At 43.4% G+C, this 20,213-nt stretch overlaps 3 protein-coding genes across 7 annotated transcripts; all 3 read right to left on the bottom strand.

Annotated features, from left to right (window-relative positions):
- Positions 1 to 1,150: 1,150 nt before the first annotated feature.
- LOC103356968 (leucine-rich repeat-containing protein 32-like) lies at positions 1,151 to 4,305 on the bottom strand. The gene is made up of 2 exons (XM_008281319.1): positions 4,204 to 4,305; positions 1,151 to 4,036 (listed from the first exon to the last, which is right to left on the bottom strand). Exons 1-2 carry the CDS (start codon positions 4,291 to 4,293, stop codon positions 2,159 to 2,161), a joined length of 1,968 nt encoding a protein of 655 aa, XP_008279541.1. The 5' UTR covers positions 4,294 to 4,305; the 3' UTR covers positions 1,151 to 2,158.
- A 183-nt stretch (positions 4,306 to 4,488) lies between these two features.
- On the bottom strand, positions 4,489 to 6,670 carry LOC103356967 (tumor necrosis factor ligand superfamily member 13B-like). 3 transcript variants are annotated; one of them, XM_008281316.1, is made up of 6 exons: positions 6,449 to 6,670; positions 6,236 to 6,323; positions 6,054 to 6,110; positions 5,858 to 5,970; positions 5,623 to 5,767; positions 4,489 to 5,330 (listed from the first exon to the last, which is right to left on the bottom strand). In XM_008281316.1, exons 1-6 carry the CDS (start codon positions 6,632 to 6,634, stop codon positions 5,212 to 5,214), a joined length of 708 nt encoding a protein of 235 aa, XP_008279538.1. In that variant the 5' UTR covers positions 6,635 to 6,670; the 3' UTR covers positions 4,489 to 5,211. The 3 variants fall into 3 exon arrangements, with proteins under 3 accessions (XP_008279538.1, XP_008279539.1, XP_008279537.1); XM_008281317.1 differs by having other exon boundaries at positions 5,870 to 5,970; XM_008281315.1 differs by having other exon boundaries at positions 5,623 to 5,970; positions 6,449 to 6,669.
- A 324-nt stretch (positions 6,671 to 6,994) lies between these two features.
- On the bottom strand, positions 6,995 to 19,175 carry eda (ectodysplasin A). Of its 3 annotated transcripts, none has more exons than XM_008281312.1 (8): positions 18,707 to 19,175; positions 12,220 to 12,319; positions 10,248 to 10,286; positions 9,765 to 9,935; positions 9,382 to 9,416; positions 9,224 to 9,275; positions 8,469 to 8,599; positions 6,995 to 8,165 (listed from the first exon to the last, which is right to left on the bottom strand). In XM_008281312.1, the coding sequence occupies exons 1-8, from the start codon at positions 19,061 to 19,063 to the stop codon at positions 7,902 to 7,904; spliced, it is 1,149 nt and encodes a 382-aa protein (XP_008279534.1). In that variant the 5' UTR covers positions 19,064 to 19,175; the 3' UTR covers positions 6,995 to 7,901. The 3 variants fall into 3 exon arrangements, with proteins under 3 accessions (XP_008279534.1, XP_008279535.1, XP_008279536.1); XM_008281313.1 differs by having other exon boundaries at positions 8,475 to 8,599; XM_008281314.1 differs by having other exon boundaries at positions 9,774 to 9,935.
- Positions 19,176 to 20,213: the final 1,038 nt, after the last annotated feature.

The following is a 20,213-nucleotide window of genomic DNA, read 5'->3' as shown; positions in this document are numbered from 1 at the left end:
CAGTAAATTTACACTGTTGTACACTGACTACTTTACATGGTAGCAAAGTGTCATTTCTTTCGTGTCGTCCCATGAAAAGATATAATTAAATATTTGCAGGAATGTGGCATACTGTACGTGAAATACTAATGGAAATGTGATTGACTTATGGACTTATTTAACGGTCTCAGATGTCACAAGATAAAATTACCTTTATTGAGAGAGGTTTGGACCGTCTCCAGGGAAACAGTGATACAGGTTTTGAATATTTGCTGTGATGTAGTTGCTAACAAACAAGCCGCTGCTAATGTCTAAATGCCTAGCTACTATTAACCACCGAGTCCAAGAATGAATACGATTTGCTACCTGCATTCCTTTGGTTTCACATCCAATGCGATCCGCACAGTGTTCTTGTTCTTTGAGTGCTCTTTGCTTGAACTTGTCAAGCTGCTACTTGATCTAGAACCCAAAACCTGAGGGTGGGGCAACAAAGACATTTCCTACAGTTATATTGCTCAAGAGCCAGATTGATAGACATTCTGCCTGCTCTGACTCTAACGCTGGCATCGCAGGTCTTTCTCTCACCAGCGGACAAAAGCGATAATGGGCACAGCAAGTAGAAAATGGCACTTTGCATCAGTGTGAAGACAAAAGGGCGTGTCAGTCAGAGGACAGTTGGAGGATTGCTTAACAGGATATCCTGCAGCAGCAGTTGGTCTCTTGTGTGCACCCGACGCTTCTTGTTTACAGTGTAATGAAATCCTGCTGATTTCTTTTCATTTCAGATGCATTTTAGCGCCGCAACATGTCAGGCAGCTTGCACACGTTTTCACCAGTCACTTCACCTCACTGCCTGTGGATCTGCAGCGTTGGATGAAATTCAAAGTTTATTCATGTGTTGTTAGTTTAACTTAACGATTATGTGCTACGTAGAGGATTTTATTTTCTTAGTGGATCCAAATTTAGTCAGATTTATTGAGTGAGAAGGCACCCGTGCTGAATGGTAGTAGCCTTGCAGCAAGTATTTTTATGGCCCGGTGGAATTCAAGTTGCTCAACTGAAAACAGAAATACAGAGAAACTGAAATGGTTTCTCTGCCAGGCTCGGTGATTTATCTTGTAGGTATGAAAGTGGTGTATTCATATGCTTAAATAAACAGGCCAACATATTGTGGTTATTAGCTACGCCGTGTTTATTATGTACAGCATAACGGCTGCCACATTTACCACTGTATTTGTTACCAGAATCAGAGCCACATGAATTATATATTACAGAAGTCAGACAGATTCATGTAGTGATGCGTATTAAAAATGATCTGAGAAAGCAGTTTTTAAAATTAAACATATAGAAAAATACATGCATTTAAACAGAAACTCTCATAAGGCCTCTTTTATTGGCACTGCATCAAGTTCAGTCCTGATTCTGGGAATGTTGCGCAAGACTTCGCACACGTCATAAAAATTAACGCCAAGGTTAAAGTTTTACTTGCAAACATTTCACAATGAAGGATGGGCAAAAAAAAAAGTTCTCCCCCTGATTATTGATTTGGCACGCGCCGTCACCAAATAGCTTGGGAGTCGATAAAGCCAATTTCAATCACAACATCGGAGCTGCAAAGGTCACACAAAGTGATGCACGTCCTGAAGGCTTGTAATGAGCAGTGAAGTCACGCAGAAAGCCTGAACCGGGTGAGAGTGGAACGATGTGTTACTTCATTTTATTAACTGAGAGGTTTTGCAGCCAAAGCAGTCACTGAGGGTGAAGTCTGTGACTTTGGAGAAAGATTGTTGATATTTAGCTTGTTGGGACATTCAGATATTTAGCATTTGTCAGATTTACCGTCCTCCTCCCTTTCTCCCTGACCTGTGCACGAGTGTGAACACGCACGAGCATGAATGTGCACAAGATAAGCCAGAATGGTGCTTAGTCACTTTATTTCCCATTTATCGAGCCAGGGCAGTGTATAAATGAACATTAGATTCAGATGTGACACACTGAGAGAATATTTTCTGAATTAAAAAAACAAGAAAAAAACGCTACACACATAAGCACATACTCCACCTTTAAGCCACACTTCTGTTGATAACAAATCCCTAGAATTATGCTCTAGGAACTGGGCTTTGCTTGTCCTACTTTCTTTTATAAAAACAATGTACAAAATAGCAACAGATTTTACACATCACACTATAAATGATCTTTGCGAACAACATATCTTCCTGCTGATTACAATAAGCACTGCTAATATTACACTTACAAATATGATAATTACGATGATTTGTCCAGGATGAACGTCTTGTGCCTGTGTATGAAGCAAACAGTTCATTTCAGGGTTTTTCAGATATTCGGTTATGACAAAGTTTCTAACGCGCGTGAAGCATTCAGCCTCACTGATGTCAGGCAGTTTAATCTTCGTCTCATTTAAGATTTTCAGCCATCTGCTGTCGCAGCAGTTGAAACGATTCCCGCTAATGTACATAACGGTGAGGTGTGCAGACAAAGCCTGAATCAAAGAGTGATTTAAAGTCATCAACACATTATTTCTTATGTCAACTTCTCTCAGGGGAGAGCAAATTAAACTGCTGGGTATCACGTCTAGATGGTTGTTTGATATGTTCAGCTGCGTTAATGCCGGCAAACAGGGTAAAGACAGATGAGAGCTGGTCATGTTTATCTCACTGATTATCAGGGACTGAAGACTTGTTTGCGCTCCTTCCAGTGCCCCCTCATGCATCACCATATGCAAATTGTTTGCGAGGTTCAGGGAAACCAAAGAGGTTCTCAGAAATGCGTTTGGCTCAAGTGCTTTTATGCTGTTTTCTTTAAGATTGAGGTGCTTAAGGGTCCTTAGCTGCCCCAATGCGACACAGGAGGTGTTGACATATGTCTGCTGTGTTGATTGAGAGCTTCTCAAACGGTCGATGGACGCGCAAGGCTGCACTGAATTGTCTTCTAAATTTAATGTTTCTATTTGCGTGAGCGCATTGAGAAAGAGAGGGGAAATATACACAAGTCCGTTGCTTTGCAGGTCAATGTGCTTTAAGGAGGGAAAGAAAAGCTGGCGAACATGTCCTACGTCACTGTAGTTCCTAATGTCCCAGAAGATGTTTTGCAGACAGTTGTAGCTGATATTGAGTGTTTCCAAAGATGAGAGGAGGCTCAAAGTCTCAAGAGGGAAAGACGTGAAGTGGTTATAGCTCAGGTCAATGTAGATGAGTGGCATTAGCCTCCAGTTTGAGTGTAGGTTATTTTTTGTGACTATTTTCTTTCTTGTGATCTCATTATAAAGTGAATTGGCCTCTGACACCATCGTGGCCTCTGAATTCAAAGCACCAATCATATTATCCTGTAAATAAAGATACCGCAGACGATTCATTTTCGGAACAATTGGGAAGTAAAGCAGTTTGTTGTAGCTTAGATCAAGAACTTCCAGCCTGTACATCTGGTCGTACTGACGCGTAACAAAGAACTCCACAGAATTTCTGCTGAGATTTAGATATTTAACTTGATGTAACTTGAAATCACAGATGTGTGCGAGGTTGTTTTTGGCCAGGTTTAGCGTCTCTAAGTGAATCAGTGGTTCAAATGTCCCCTGTTCTATCTCTGATATCAGATTGTCATCAATAGTAATGGTCCTCAGACCTTTACTCTCTCTGAACAAGTCGTGTGAAAGTCGTTTTAAAGCATTACCGCTCATTTTAAGTTGATCAAGGGACGACTTGTTTCTAAGGTACAGCTCCACGGCATCATCACTCAAACCGTTCATTGAAATGTCCAAAGTCGTCAGCCGGCTGAGGGATTGGAGGGCTTTGCTGTTGCTGCCAAGGTTGTTGTTCAGTCCATTTCTGGACAAATTCAACTGCTCAAGCCGAGCCAGGTTTTCAAAAGCCCCCTCGGAGATGAAATCCAGCTGGTTGCTGCTCAGGTCCAGCTGCTCCAAGTATGGCAAGGCAAGTGTGTGTAACTGTCTGATGAGGTTATTGGACAAGTCTAGTCTTCTAAGCCTTACATCCAAATCCAGAGGGACAGAGGAGAGGTTCTGGTTGTTCCAGGACTGCTCCTTAAAAAATGAAAGGAACATTAATCATAATCAAAGAGAGAACAATGGAGACCAAAATTAAACAACTTTAGCAGTTTTTAAAGTCTGGAAACTTTGTAGACTTAGAAAAAAACAAAACAAAGCAAAAGTACGTTGCAATGCATTTAAATAGTTCATATTTAACCTACCTGTGGAGCATTATGTGTCAGTCCGGTTATGTAAAGGTCATGGCTCAGTGACCAGAGTAACAGGAGATTAGAGAACATATGTCTGACCATTCTCCCCCTGCTGCTGCTTCTGCTGCTGCTAAACTGTACCACTGCTGCTGTCACAGCTCATATACACACTCACACACCCTCTTATAGACATGCTTCATAAAAAAAAAAAAAAAAACGAGGGGGGAGAGAGAAAACAGCTGTGGACACCAGATAGGCACTGTGGATACTATATTTAGACAATAAAGACACAACCAGTGATATGTCACCTTTTTATCAAGCTTCACAAAATCTATAAACAATGACATTCTACCTTTGAGAAAAAAAAAATACACAAAGAAAGTCATATTTCTATGTTTAATGTAATAAGTCACAGAGATAAATGCATGTTGAATTAGCTTTGAATTGAAATAGCATTAGGGAATTTGTTGTGCCAAAGCATAAAATCCCTCTTGCAACAACTTTGACTTTACACTCAAGCATTTACAGCGCTGTGGAGTTTCGTGCCAACCAGGAAAACACCTCCTGAGCGATATAAATTTATACATGTGTTTGTTCCTGACATAGTCTTTGGAAAAACGGAAACCGGTCTAAAATAGACGGGAGGAACAAATAAGCTGTGTAGGTGGAGCAGGAGGGAAGCCCCCGGCAAGGTATAAAGAGACATGCGAAAATAGACCGATGAAAGGAGGTGGTGGCAAACAAAAACAATAGGCACGTGCAGGAGAGCCACCTGAATGATACGCTGAATGGATTAAAGCTAACGGATTCCAAAAAAAAAAAAAAAGAAGACAGATGATGGACACGGACAGTTCATTTAAAAAGTTCATTATGTATTTTCTTGAGATTAATAACATGCTCCGGCACTTTTCCTGCTGCTGTCACTCGGGTCCTTTATCAGCATCCTCTCACACAGCTCAGTGTCAGTTTCCAGCTTCCTGCAACATTGAACTGCGTGTTTATCTTCCTCGTGCTGTCTCGTTACAGTCGTAGCTGTATGACACCAAAAAAGGTCGACTCCGGGTCTGTAGAGATCTGAGCTGCCGGCCTGTCTGGGATCACCAGCTCCAGCTCATCACCTCGAAGCAAATGCACCGTGCCTGTGACAGAGGATACACTCATGAGGGACAAACTGAAGGAAAAAACAAGCACCTTAAGCCGTTCAGTGACCTGCATTTGAACGTTTCTTTTGTGCAGCTGTGCAGGTTAAATAACTGTTTTACATTTTTGGAAACATGCTTTTTTTTTTTCTTTCTTGCTGAGAAACCGCTCTCATGTCTGTTTGGCAGTTACGAAGGCACAACTTTTCTTAGCACAGAGAGTGGAAACAGCTATTCAGCGTCTGTCCAAAGGCAGTAAAAGCCAAGCAGCCGGCAGCGCTCCCTCACTGACCTGAACTATAACATGTATTGCCATGAGTTTCATCAGGCATCTCTCGCAGGCAGCGCAACAGCTCTGTTGATCCCGTCCCTGTTTCAGAGGAACCCCAGCTTCGTATGATGTGACCCATAACTGTGCTTGGACTCTCGAACAAAACCTGTGAATCAGGCAGAACATTAGCTGAATAGTTGGAACAAATCATATGCGATATCAACTTAGTTCTGCTTGACTTAGAGTGACACAATACTTGTCCAAACACCAAGTAATAACCGTCTTCTTGGACAACAATTCTGTTTTCCTTTTGTGAAATTGTACTTCCTTGCTGTGCAGAAACAGTCCAAGGGATCACTGTTATATTTCCTATGGGAAAAGCCAAGATACACTTATTGAAAATAATGGCAGACGTTGCAATGTTAAAGCCAAAGACTTGAATTTAGTTTTACCTCTAATGTCTGGCTGTTTGTTAGTGTTAGCCCGTAACTGCAGAAATGATGTTGGAACTGGCAAGAGAGGGAAATAAACATAATACTTTAATTTTATTAACGTAGCATATACTGTTTATGGTTTCACTACCAGATTAGAGCGTAACTAATGGACGCATTTTCGGTTCTCAGCTCCAACCCACCTCTGCAGCTGTTCTGTTCCCTTTTTACTCTCCTAGAAGATATCTTCAGAGAACTCTGAGCTTTTTGGAAAACACTTGGCTTAATGTCCTAGGAGAAAACAAAGCATTAAGATAAAATTTATTATTGCAGCGCTATCTGAACACTCACTAATGGCATAAATCTCAGTAGTACAATGTCCAAGATGACTCCATCCTGCATAATCAGTGACATACCTCCCTTGTTTTAGACATCTTGGCCACTTTCCCATTGACTCCCTCAGAACGTGGTTGATTTAATTGTAGCATTATGTCCCCTTGGAGTTTGCGAAAATCATTTTCTAGAACACTGGCTCTGTGTACCAGGAAAAGGCTGAGACAAAACATAAATGCCGTTAGTGATAATAAAGCAGTATGGAGCATAGTGAGACCAGCAGGCTGGATGTCCCTATGTTACTCAAACGGGTGAGGTCACACATCAGTAAACTCCGGAAACCTAAACGTTGAGTTTCAAAATTAGTTTCTAAATGAGGAACTATCTTCTTTCTGCCTCTCAAGATGGAACTCATTTAGACTTCATGAAAATTACAGCCAAGTTTGCAGTGTATTGTGAAACTCACAGTCGGAGTAAAAGCCACATTTTAATAAAGACAAAGACCTCACTCACAGAACATCATTTGTTCTTGTCAGTACTCGTGCCAGCTTCGTCGAATATGAAAGGGAAGTTTTAACCTTTTAAATTAATTCCACCAGCTGCACAAACACAAAAGACAGACAAATGCGTTTAGACAGAAAATGAAACATTTTAATCCATCAACCAACTCCATTTACAAAAGTATATCCCATTTTATATACAGTATGTACAGACATGTATTAACAACTATCGTTTTTCTACATGGATTCATTCATAAGGTAACTAAACAATAGCACTGTAACAAAACATATCACTGATATTCTGCAGGGATGCTGTAGTGCAAATGTGCGCAAAATATATAGTGCTGTTGCTCTGTGAATACCTTATAACTCCAGTTTTAATGGATTTTGGTTAGCGTTACATAGATAACTTTATACTTGCTTTGAACATTTATATAAACTTTTACTGATTTTTATAACCCAGGGACATATGGAGCTTTGAACCACCTACTTAATAACTGTTAACATAATCAAATTAATCCAACAGGCCAAATAAACAAACTGCAAATAAAACATTTCTAATAGCTGGTGTTTTTGGAGATACAAGATTATCATTCAACAGCACTTTAAAGTATGCAATTACTAAGTATCTGTCAGCACAGTGTCCTTCCTCGTTATAAAGAGAGATGCTGTCTGTGTTGACACAAATGGTGACTATAAATAGAAACTTTTGTACGATGAGGACGTTTGGTTCATCAGAAGGCTCATCTCTCTGCACGGAATCAATGTGGAGGGAAGCATAGCAGTCTTTGTTGTCCTTTTTAATACAGACATGTGTAAGTGGACAAAAGTCACCCTGGGGCTTCCTCGACTTTAACAAGCCCGAGGATTTAAGTTTCCTCGACAAGAAAGGGGGGCAAGACATGGGCGGCAAGTTGTTCCTAATCGGCGGATCGATCCTACATCAGGCAGGACGGAAGGACAGCATGACTCTGGACTAATGCGACTGTACGGAGCAACGTCTTTTCTGTCATGCAGAGGGCACGAGGTTGTGTAGTTATCCGTTCTGTCCAGCAGATGGAGCCTCTCCAAGCCTGACGCTTCCCAGGAAGGTGGTGTGGTTGGTCATGTTGATGAGTGTGTACTCGTGGGCTATGCGTATGGAGATCTTCTGGCCGGCGCGCAGCGGGCTCACCCCGGCCGTGTAGCAGGTGTTGAACTTGCGCTGGCCCGTCTCGATGCTGCAAGTGCAGCGGAGGAACGGGTTGGAGTCCACCATCACATCATAGCTGGCAATGTCAGTGAAGTTGAGGTAGTACACCTAGTGGAGAGGGGACATAAAATTCACAAAAGACTGAGAGGGGTAGTCAAAACAAGTCCACATGATAATTTAGGAGCTTATTTAAAGCCGAAACAGCTGCAATATCAGAGTAGCCAACAAGGGTATGAGTTATAGAGCCTCACATTTAGCCACGAGGGAGGGGAAAGAAATATGTCTTATAATATAACTCAGACATTTATGGATAAACAAAGCAAGCACATTTAAGCTTAACTGAAGAACAACTGGCAGTTCTTTTGACTTTGAACTGTAAATTGAAAGAGTTACGTCAAGGACCGTACTCACTTCTACCTGACTATATATGAAGTAGACACCATCCAACAGCACCTCTAGCTGTCCAGTGCGAGAGTGCATTTTGAACACGCGGTGATGGATGGACACCATCTTCCAGTTCTTAAGGACGCCTTGAGACAGATCTAAACATGTCACAACAAACACACAAGAGGCAAGCGGTCAACATAAACAGCTTTCAGCGGTTCTTAACGACAACCAGAGCTCAGCACTGACGCAAAATATAAACCTGCTAATGATGCTTACACTCCTTTCAGACTGACAAAACCCGATGCGGGATAATATGAATCTGCTAGCATGCGAGGCTTCTGCTCCTGAGGTAACACGGGTCTGACTTACAACCTAAGCTTATAACTGTAAACTAATCATATAATATTACTTTAAATAAACTATAATCCTAAGCAATGTAATAGTAAACACTGGCAATAACATTTAGACTACATGGAAATCTTTGGTTTTGTAAGTGATTCCTTTAACTTTCCATGAAGGCGACCAAGTAAAGCATAGAATTTCTTACAATTGACCAAATCTGGCATGTTGAAACTCTAGTGTAAACAGCAACTGCATGTCAACAATCTCTCGTGTTTATATTTATTCTCCTGTAATTCTGAGGTTTAGCAGGCATGTCTATTAGTGCAGTTCCAGACCTGGGTGTTTGACCACGGGCATTGGCAGGGATTATGCGCGCTTATTGTTTTGTGTCCAACACGGTGGCGTAACTACAACTAAACGTGGACAGAAAAACCCACCTTCTCTCACTTGGATGGTTGTTTCCTGCCCTTGCAAATGAACCACTGCAGGCTGGAAGGAAAAGATATCGGGTGATTAATTTGAATTCACGAAAAAGAAGAGAGGAGAACAGCTGTTGTGGGATAAAAATTACGTTTTAAACGTGACATACTCGTACCTGGAATTCCTTTGTTTTGGTCCTGTCGGCAACTCCTACAACAATAAGACAGAGAGAAGGAGAGAGAGAGAGACATGATGAATTTCTGGCCTTCAACACTGCTGAGGAACAAAGGGGGAGATGATTATTAAAACAAAACAAACACTGACATAGTTTAAAGATGGATCATTGCTATTCCGCACAATGTTTGACATCCTGCATCAGAAAGTCTCACTGTGCAGGCAATGAGTTAATGGATTTTGAGAACTTGAGCCCCCACTAGAGTGGGAAAGTATCTACATGCAGGAAAATAGTGTAATCTCAGAGAAAATCTCTCCGCTCATTTTCAAGTTCTCAGGCTCGACTTTCAGTTATCTCAGCGGATTCTATTTTAGGTTTTATACCTGCCGGACCTTGAGCGCCCGGTGGTCCCTGTGGCCCAGGGGGTCCAGGGGGTCCCGCAGGCCCCACGACATTGCTTCCTGGAATACCGGGGATTCCAGGGATGCCCGGTGGCCCCTGTGGACCTGGGGGACCTGGGGGACCAGGGGGCCCCGGCACAGACCTTTTTTTCCCTGTACAGAGAGAAAGCAAAAACGGTTGACGATGAAGCCAATTTTAACTATATAGAGCCAAAAAACACAACTTTGCCTCGGAGGCATTTACAGCCCGTACGGTATCAGCTCAGATTGAAAATTCCACTATGAAGGAAGGCAAGAATAATCTCAGAATTCTTCCTTTAACCACTGACAGCTTGTCATCCAATTCAAGCCAAGATGGTTATTAGAATTTGGATGGCATCTCAAGCACACTTTGAGAAACAGGCAGCAGGTAGCGGTCTAATCAATGACTGAGATGAATGAAATTTAAGCTGAACTTTGTAATACCTTTTTTCCTGTCTTTCCTTTTCTCCTTTCCAGTCGATTCTGTAAGAAACAAAAACAGTGTGATTAAGCTTGAAATGATCTCTTGAGCAATTATCATCTCCGATAACATCTCAAGTATCCAGCTCATTCCGAGTAGGTATCCTAAATGGGCTAAAATAACAGATTCAGATGTTGTGCGCTGAACACTGGAGTGGAGGTATGTCAGTCTGTGGTATCTTGTAGTGTAGTAATTTGTAAGTGTGGTTTCACCTCCTCTGTATGAACAAGTGCCTTAAGCATTCACAGGCAGTGGAACTGGAGAAGATCATTAGAGAGATACTTTATCCTGCCAAAATCCTTTTCTTTGAATTAAGCCCAGATGGAGAATGCAGATGAAAGTGTGTGTGTTTTTGTGTGTGTGTGTGTGTGTGTGTGTGTGTATCTCCCCTTTACAACCATGTGTATGGGTGTGCGTGCATGGATGTTGGTGGGGCATCTATGTCAGTGCTTGAAAGACAAAATGCACTCAGTGTGCATCTGTGTATGTGTGCTCTGTGCGCAGCTGAAGAATCCTTTTCAAAAAGCCGTCTCGCTTGCTCTTGTGTTTACCATGTCATTATAACTACAAAGGCCATTTAACCTTAAAACCTCACAGTTTGAGTCCCCCTCAAACATATGGCCAGTGTTTCTCTTCTGGCTAAATGACTGGATGCATCCGCATAGATTTCTCTTAACGAGCAGCCCTATCTGGAATCTGGTGCCCGTTAGGAGTGCCGAGAACGCACACACACATACGCACACACACATGTGCAAGCGCAGGACGGACACACACACACACACACACACATACACACAGAAAAGCACACATCTAAGGCTGAGATTACAAAAGCCTTTGTCTGTGTGCTGAGAGCAGAGGAGAGACCTGGGAATGATTAGTGTTTAGAGGCTCGGGACTTTACTGATTTATGTAGAAAGTCTCAAAGGTGAGTTTTTTCTTCTAATTTAAACACAATCACTAAACTTCCCCCCAAGTATTCAGTGTCACGCCACAGACATTGGAATGCCTTGTGATCATGCTGCACTTGTTGCACTCAGACATGAAACTTCAAAGGCCTCGCTTTTTTTATTTGCATAGCTCGGATTCTAAACAAAAACTACAAAAGCAATTTCAGACATATTGGCCATATGGTTTTCTGCGGAGCTATTGATTAACATAAATCAATTCGATGGGATTAATGAAAGCCATCAAAGTCTCGGATGATTCTTAAAACGACTGCATGTCTTGCAAAGTGATTCTTTATATTGTCTCTCTTATATTCTGATGGTTAAGACCTCGTTGATAGCACAGTTGGACTCCAGAGTTTGTAACTGCTTTGCTGACAAGTACAAAAGATATTTAGGGACCCGATATTATTTTGAGACGGGGGGAAATCAACATGGCTTCGCTGTCTGTTTCAAATTGGTGAAACCCTCCCAAACTCCTTTTTGTCCCTGCTTGCTATCCAAGTAATAATTAATCCCATTCCATTAAATCTCTTGCTCTATAAACTCGGCAACATTATGCGGTGGAGCTGCTTTGTTAAGTAAGCACAAAGCAGTAAAAAATCAATTCCACAAAAAGTGAGAAACCATTAACAAACCGTTTTTTAAAAAAATTTAAGAGCTTTAACACCACCATAAGTCTGTTATTTATACAATACCAAATCCCCTCCAAACAAACAAAGGTTACAGAAACCATTGCTCAACAGCAGACCGCTGCCAAGCACATATGCTGAAAACAGACTAATGCAGGTGCACCAGAGAGCAATAGCTTTGTTTTTCTTGTGTGATGAATAATACTAAATTTGGAGTATGAGCTTGAAAAATATAGAAGAGTGAACCCAGGAGAGAGTAAAGCACCAGCTTACAGCTTCTCTAACTAGGTGTAAGGATAAAATAAATAATAGTAAATGATGACAAAGGCAAATAAAAAAAAACAAAAAAAGGCCCACACCTGTGTCTGGATCCTTGCCGGGACTCCTTTTCGCTCGCTGAGTTATGCCCCTGTTATCCTCTGTGGCATGGAAGTCGCTTTTTCTGTGCAGTAGCTTCTCCTGTTGGGACACAAAGAAAACATCATTAAGTATGGAAAATTGTGCGTACCACGGCTTCAAACCCAGGGACTCTGATGCGGAGACAGAGTATGTGCCGCGAATATTAACACCAGTCAGACCACCTCAGATGAAATATGTGTAGCGAACAAAAAGAAATGAATGATACAAGTTTTTGAGAGTGAAACCCATGTTACAAGTGGCCTTTCTATTCTTGAGGTATAGTGTTTGCACAGAGACAACTTGGGGCATTTGAAAAGATGTGAGACACTGTCAGCCAGCACATTCATTTGTGGCCAAGTCATTGTCTGTCCCATCGGGGCTGTAACCTATCCTGTAACCCAAGTCACTTTTGTCTGTGTTTCTGCCGTCTGAGACAGTCACCTGGACACGACTGCTCTAAAATTCACCTTTTTGTACAAAAGGAGGACATGAACTGTGGTTAATCTGAGAGCAGTACCCATTCATATGGCACCTGGTCCCAGCCCTATTCAGTGGTGGCATGAATAAGCTAAAATAATGTCAACGAAAAGGATCTGATCGGAGCTGCTCTGAGCTCATCTCTAAAAACAGGAAAAGCTCTGCTCCAGCGGAGGGGTGTTCCCATGGGCGAGTGAGTGGCGGGACAAACCGCACGTCTGTGTTCTTATGTGACCGATTCTGGTCGACCTACATTCACATGAACTCCGTAGGATGTGCTGACCTGACTGTAACACGCTCGAGACGTGACCGGCTCTGACAACACAGCGTTTCGTGCTAAGGACTCGAGAGTTTAAAACACAGATTGTTCTAAGTCGCCTTCTGTCAGAACAGCCAGTTTGTGATCACATTCTTGGAGGATTCCCAGAACCCGATAGACAAAGAAACCTGGCACTGGAAACACAACAAGACCACCCAAAGCCTTCTTTTCGTCGAGCCTCGCAATATATGAGATCGCTTTCGGTCACACTTTGGAGTGTCAGCATAAATAATGGTAAGCGTGCGAGGCATACAGGCTCTTGAGGACAACCAGACAACATGCATTGTGCTGGACATCTGCTCGCTGTTTCTATAACCGACTTCTCCAAAGCAGTGACACGTGCAGCACCTTAGCATGTATTAAAAGATAATAAAAAGCCATGCATCATTTGGCTTTCTCGCTGCTAGGACCGAACCAGACAAGCTTACCGACAGACCACTCTGACCTCTCTCTTTCCACAGGAGTCTATCCCAGTTGGGGCGCAAGATGATATATTCCCCGTTTCCATCTGTGACACTCAAGTAAACACAGTCATTAAACCCCGACGACAAGAAATCTCCTTCTCCCGAAAGCAGAGTGAACTCCAAGTGCCTCTTTGTGTGGTTTTCAGGCAGAGCCACTGAAAGACCATAAGACAAGAAAAGATATGTTTCGAGTTTCTGCTATACCTCATCTCAGATGTGGGACCCCCACCCCCCGGGGTGAGGGATGAGCTGTATCATGTCGAACACCCCCCGCCCGCTGTGTTGGGCAAGCTCAAAGTAGTTAAAGTCTACATGGCTGTCCAGCTGCCAGCCATGTCTGACCTTATGAGCACGGGAATTCCAGGCTGATGGAGGAGTATGTGTTGGAATGGTTTACCGACACACAGACCTCCAGATGTTCCTGCGAGCGGCAACGCTTGCTGTTCATTTGGTGCGCAGGTGCCTCCACATCTCCTCTCCAGCTGTTGGCATATAGGAGGGCTTTTACCTCTCAAAGGATTCTTGGTGTATGTTCAGGCATATGGCATTACACTTTCGTCTGTTCTGACAGCCAAACATGATTCAACAGCCAATTTCTGGCCCGAGATTAAGCTCCAGCAGAACGACAAAAGACAAACAATCAGTCTGCTAGGCTACTACCAAACTGGTGCAGCTGGCGTTCTAGACGGAGGCAACAAAGTGATGGTGTTTTTTTTTAGTACATTTTATAAAAAGTTCTTACATTATACGACGATGAGAAATGGTTTTGCGCCCTTGTTTGCTTCATTTCACTTCATTACAACATTTACAGCCTCCATACCCTTCAAAGGCACGCAGAGTTACAGTAAATCAGGATGACAACGTGTTGGTATGTATGCCAAGTGCCAACTATTGAGTAAACCATTCTTTTTCAGCACAAGGGGAAAAATGCTATTAATTAGAGGGCTTTCAAATCTTCAAAGCGTGGGGGTTGCTGTTGTACGCAGAAGACGCGATTCCCCGTTGCTTCGTGAGGATATGACTAAAATTCAGTCACCCCGGGGATGTGTAATTTTGGGATAACAAGACTTCTTTTTGTCTTATTAACACTTACTATTAAAACAGCTTGTATTCTTACCAATTTTAGCCCTCATACTACCGAAATTCCCTGACACTGAAAGCCTTTCAAAAATAAAAAGTATTTTTAAACATTCGGGGCTGACGGGGCTGTTGGAAGCTGACGTTCCTCCGCAAATACACGTGTTCTGGTTTCAGTGTCGTCTCTAAATCTTGGATCATCACTGAGAATTAGCCACTAAACTGTGGTTGAGAATGTGAGGTTAACAAAGTTGAGGAGGTGAAACTGAGGTCTGACGGCTGTGGTTGCAGACCGGGTGCCCGTCACTGCCGTACAGGCATTACTAACCTCAGTGGCATGCATACTCTTGAGAACTGATTGCTCATAATACTCCTGTGATTCACACTCCTGGATTCAACCGCGACAGCGTGTTTTCTTCTTAAATATCACACAGAAAAAGGAGTGTCCTTCCCTCAGCCAATATCAAGACGCTGCTCTTTGGAAGGCCATGTGTTTCAAACCATAACCCTTGGTAATTTAATAACTGTATGCATAGATTGTCATCTAAAAAAGCTGTGGAGCTCAACCTAAGGGAAATGTAGCCTGTCAGCAGCCAATCACATTTCAGATTGTTGCAACACTTGCTGGCAGAGTAATTCCTAGCTGAATGCTGTGAAAGCCTTGAGAATTTATTATTTTGGTAGATGTTTGTGACTCTGGACTTAATCTTTACTGGGCGTCTACGCCATCTGTCTGTCAAGACAATTTAAGCTTATATGGAAAAGTTTGCAGCCTCATATTGCTGATGTTTCTACCTCGTATGCGTTGCTCTTTTATGACATGTGCGTCTATGCTGATTAGTCCGCGATACGTAGGCTTGCTATAAGTGCACATATGATACTGTTGTTTTAGCTAATCAGGCACTGGTCACAATTAAAGTAGATGTGGGTGACAGCCCACCCGGGCGCCCCAGAGCTTGTATGCTGTTGAGGACTTTGTGTCCCATCAAACTGACTTTTTTAATAGCCGTTAACTAGACTCCAGATGTTTCAGCATCTGTTCTTTGTGAGACTTTGAAGGCAGACATCAGAGGAGAAAATTATTTCATATAATGGTTATAAGAAAATTGTTAGGCTCATGAATAAAACACTATCTGATCTAACACAATTAATTATTCCGCGGATTGACTTTTATTACGTTCCACTGGCTGACGTCAGGTGAACGAGGGTCACGCTGACGGAGGAGCGACACTTGCTCTTGGTTCGCCCCACATCACACTCGTACCGCACATTTTTAGAGCCACGCACACCTGGGAGTGGAGTTTTACTGTTGGGAACCGTGCGGATCTGCTGGGCAGCTGGGATTTACTGCCTTGCTCAAGGGCATACCAACTGTGACTGTTGAGGTGAAGCCTGTTTGTTCACTTCCCGCGCCCAGGATCATAAATGACCACATCATCTGCTCTCATTAAGAAGCAACTACAAGGATCTGAAAAAGTGTGAGGTATTAAGTGGTGCTTAATTTTTAACTGCATTCCAGAAATGAATGAATTACTCATACAAGGCTCTCGCTGGAATATTTCTGCCTTTTTTTTTTTTTCCCCTGATGCTTTGATTGTAAATTTTACATCTCCAAGGATCTAAAAATGCCAGGCTATACTAAAAAGCAACATAGTTTCCATTTTTGTACGACCATCTGAGAAAATGAAGATAGAATACAGTTTAATGCACAGAAAATGCCTCAGATAGGTTCATATTGCTTCAAACTTTTGCATCTTTGCCTTCTCTTGCCTTGCATCACCTCCCAACCCGAGCTACAAGCAGTTCGTCCTGTGTTCACAGACAGATTATGAAAAGTGATTACAGACTTGTAGTATTACTGCTTATACAGCCAAGATCCTTATCTGGGAGTCTTAGTCGCAATCACTTTCTTCAGATCGGGTATTTGCAAATGAAATCTGCAAATTTTCTGAACCAAAAAAAAAAAAAAAGTTGGTGACTAAAGGAGAACAAGACAAATATGCACCAAAAATGAACTGAAATGGGAGCAACTCTAGTAATTTAATACTAGTAGATTAAAACTTAATTTGCCAAAACATGTTTTTCCATGTTTGCCACATTATTATCTTCTTCTTTCCATGAGCACTTACAAAAGTTCTGATATTTACAGCCCAAAACAAACTTTTCATTTCGTTTTGGACTCAAATGAACCTCAATTGTTCCTCAACTCTTTCCATCTAGTTTGACTCAAGAAAGCCACGAAACAAGAGAATAATTCTCACAATTTCTTTTGGATGCGCTGTTTACTGAGGTTTGTCCGACACGGACCAGCCAGGCTGAAAACAATCCGAAAACACGCTAAATTGTGTGTACGAAGCTGTTTTCACATGACGAGAAACCACACCACTTGTCTTTTTCAAAACACCGCTCGACCACAGCGCAGAGTAAGTCCATGTGAGCAGAGGTCACACACGGATACGCCGCTATTACACGATGACAAAGCCTGCGCGTTTCACGTGTGCCATGTCAGTTGCACGCCTATGTGGTACGAATGTTTGTTCCCATGGCCCATTTTGCGTTTCCTTGTTTTTCAGGGCTCTTCATGTTCTGTTACACTTGTCTGTATACCTGCCCATCACATCGGATTTCACTGATGCTGCAGAGGGGCCTTTGATGAAGACTTGTGTGAAAAATCCAATAAACAATTTTTAGCTCTACAAAAGAGATTCTTCAAAGGACATGCCTGAAAAGCTAACAAGTGCGGCTGCTGCGTCTAAATGCCACATGCTCCTGTTTCTCCAACTATGTAAACTGTGGGATGTGTAATCAGAGTTGTTTAATGCAGACATCTGGCAAGGACAGCATCACAGCGCTGTTAAATATTTACAGCTGGGCCACAGTCTTTCACCTCATGAAGCGTCACCATCTGGGTTGAATACCAGGGCCCATCTCACTCGGCTTGAACCGGGGAAACCGCTACTCCCTAAAATAAGCTTAGCAGAGGACACGCCGAGGACTAAATGAATAGTCTGAGCCCGTGAGGGGAAAATGTTGCAGAGCAAATCCCAACACGAGCGATGGATCTCATTAGCGTTTCCTACTGAGGAATAAACGCGTCCCGGATAACTCGCATTCCTCCGAGTGACTATCAAGTTTGAGCACAGCCGAGTGTCCAGCCAATGCCCCACACAGAGGATCATTTTCTCTGCGAAAAAAAAGGGGGGTTACACAACCGGTGACATATGAGCTAATTGAGCGAGCGATGCAAAAGTCGAGAGGTACACTCGGCCCTTTTGTGCTGATGAAATTAGGGAGTGTGTGCTGGTGCTGGCGGAGGAGAGGGGGGCTGCAGCCAAAGCCACAGACAACACAATGAACGTTCAATCAGCCCGCCGCCAGCAAAGAAAAACACATGTGAGACGAGGCTGGCTCCGCTCCAAGTACCAACTGCCCCATCTAAGTCCTGATGAATTTACATCAGCCCTTGGGCTTTGCACCTGCTGGTGATCCAGTTAATTTTCCGTCCACCTGCTCCAGCTCCATTGACTGACCCGGTTCCAGCTGGGCAGGCTGCCTAAAGTTTGGAGCATCAACCTCTGTCTGCTTAAGGAAAGGGAGAAGCTCTGGAAACAAGACAAATTGAGTTAAATGTGGTTTGATTATTTAAGAAAAAAGAGAGAAATACATGACCCAACTGATAGATGTTGCAGTTTCTGGTTTCATGAGGGCAACTTTAAAAAAAAAACTACATTTGGACTCCTTCCTTGAGATGCCACCCCGGGTGTGTTTACCTGAACAGGAGACTTTGGCCAGGTGACAGATGTGAAGCCTACACCTTCCCCTTCCTGCGCATCCGTGTCCAAGAGAATCACGCACACAGGAGCAGGTATTTTGTGAGGGAAAACTGAGCTGACAGAAACTTCGTGACAGGCTACTGTAAAAGAAGTTGCCCAGAAACATGCCATAACAGAGCGCAGACAACAAAACCTGACACCGGAGGACACACTGAGCGGAGGTGAATGAGCGGAGAGGAATGTTAAAGAAGCTCCTGTGGCATATCATTAATTATTTTATACAGCCTCTCTATTTCTCTGTCTCTCTCTCTCTCTCTTTTTTTTTTTTTTTAATTACCTCTTGGGGATCTGCGCTGCGGCTGCTGCCGGGGTCCGGTCGCGGGTGTCCGGGCGAGAGGAGCACCGCCGCCGCCGCCGCCACCGGGTCAGCCAGGTCACTCCCCGAGAGAGGCAGCATAGAGTCCCGCTTCTGGTGGATAATTTCCCGTTTGACTTCGGAGCGCAGATCCAAATAGCAGACGAGGGTGACCGCGTGTAGGGACAGCGACAGCAGGAATAATCCCAGGAAGACAACACTGCTGCTGCTGCTGCTGCTGCCGCTCCGACTCCTGCACTTCTTGCTACACGTGCAGGGAGCCGCTCCGGGCATCACTTTGTCCGGGAAATCCTCCGCGGATGAACCATCGCAGGCCATTCTGGGACGCAGGGCGACTCATAGGCTCCTTACCTCGGCATAATCGGCTCGCCCGTGTGTGTGCTCGGGCCGCGGCTATTCATTGACGTGCAGACTCATAGGTGCAGCAAAGCAGCAGGTCGGTGCAAAAACTTCTCCGAGTATCTGTAGTAACAATGGAGACCCGCCCACCTCCTCGATGATTGGTCCGGGACAATTACTAGAGGTTCTTTTTTTTTTTATGCTTGGTGGGGGGGTGGAGTGGAGTGGAGGGGGGGGGATCCAGGTAGGAGTCGAGCGCCACCCCATGGTCCAATCCGGCTACTGCAACACCTGTGCAAGGGTGATGATGTGAGACTATCCACCCCCTCCTCCTTCTCTCTCCCCTGTTTTGTTGCTCAGTGTTGTGTGATTATTACTCAGCACTTTGAGGCAGGAAAAAACACATTTCGTGACCCCGATTCTGTGATTTATTCCCCCCTCGTTCTGTGAGTGTGAACCGGGGCAGGGGAGGAAGGAGGAGGTGGTCGCTGATGTAATGCATATTGTTTATGCATGCGTTTTATGTGTTTTAGGGGTTTGGACATGCTATTTTTCTCTGGTGGACTTTGTTTGGCGCTTTGTTTTGTTCTGTGGGTGGCACATGGGCGGTGGCACATGGAGTGGTGGTCCTGTGCGAAGAGCCGATTCAAAAGCCTGGTAAATATTGCCCCGTATTGTTATTGAGAAAGGGCAAGCGGTTGATGACTACGACATATCATCAAAGAGTGGAAAAGTATTACAAATTATGTTCTTAAACAGACTACAAATTGCATAATTATATTTAATTGCGTTTGGACTCTGTCGGGCTGAACAGCATGATAGCCGGCCTGGAAGAGAGTCAGTGTCACGGTGAGGTCAGCAACACTTTGTGTACAACACCATCAAATACTCTAAACAAGTGTCACTCAGCCGGACTCGGGGAATAGTTTTACATTTATGTTACCAAAATGCCAGCTGAGGACAATGCTTTAAGAAGATTGAATGTGGCTTTGCGGTTTCCACATTTTTCAGAACCCAAAGCCGACCTTAGTTCTTTTCAGATGTAGACACTTTGATCTCTTTAAGCAAGGAACCAGAGGTAGCCCGTGGACCGGTCCGTCCTTGAACCTCCGAATGATGAAACCAGTGC

This window comes from Stegastes partitus, unplaced genomic scaffold (assembly GCF_000690725.1).
Source record: "Stegastes partitus isolate 25-593 unplaced genomic scaffold, Stegastes_partitus-1.0.2 Scaffold230, whole genome shotgun sequence".
Lineage (NCBI taxonomy): Eukaryota > Metazoa > Chordata > Actinopteri > Pomacentridae > Stegastes > Stegastes partitus.
The sequence above is the reverse complement of the archived record's forward strand: the minus strand, read 5'-3'. Positions and strand labels throughout refer to the sequence as shown.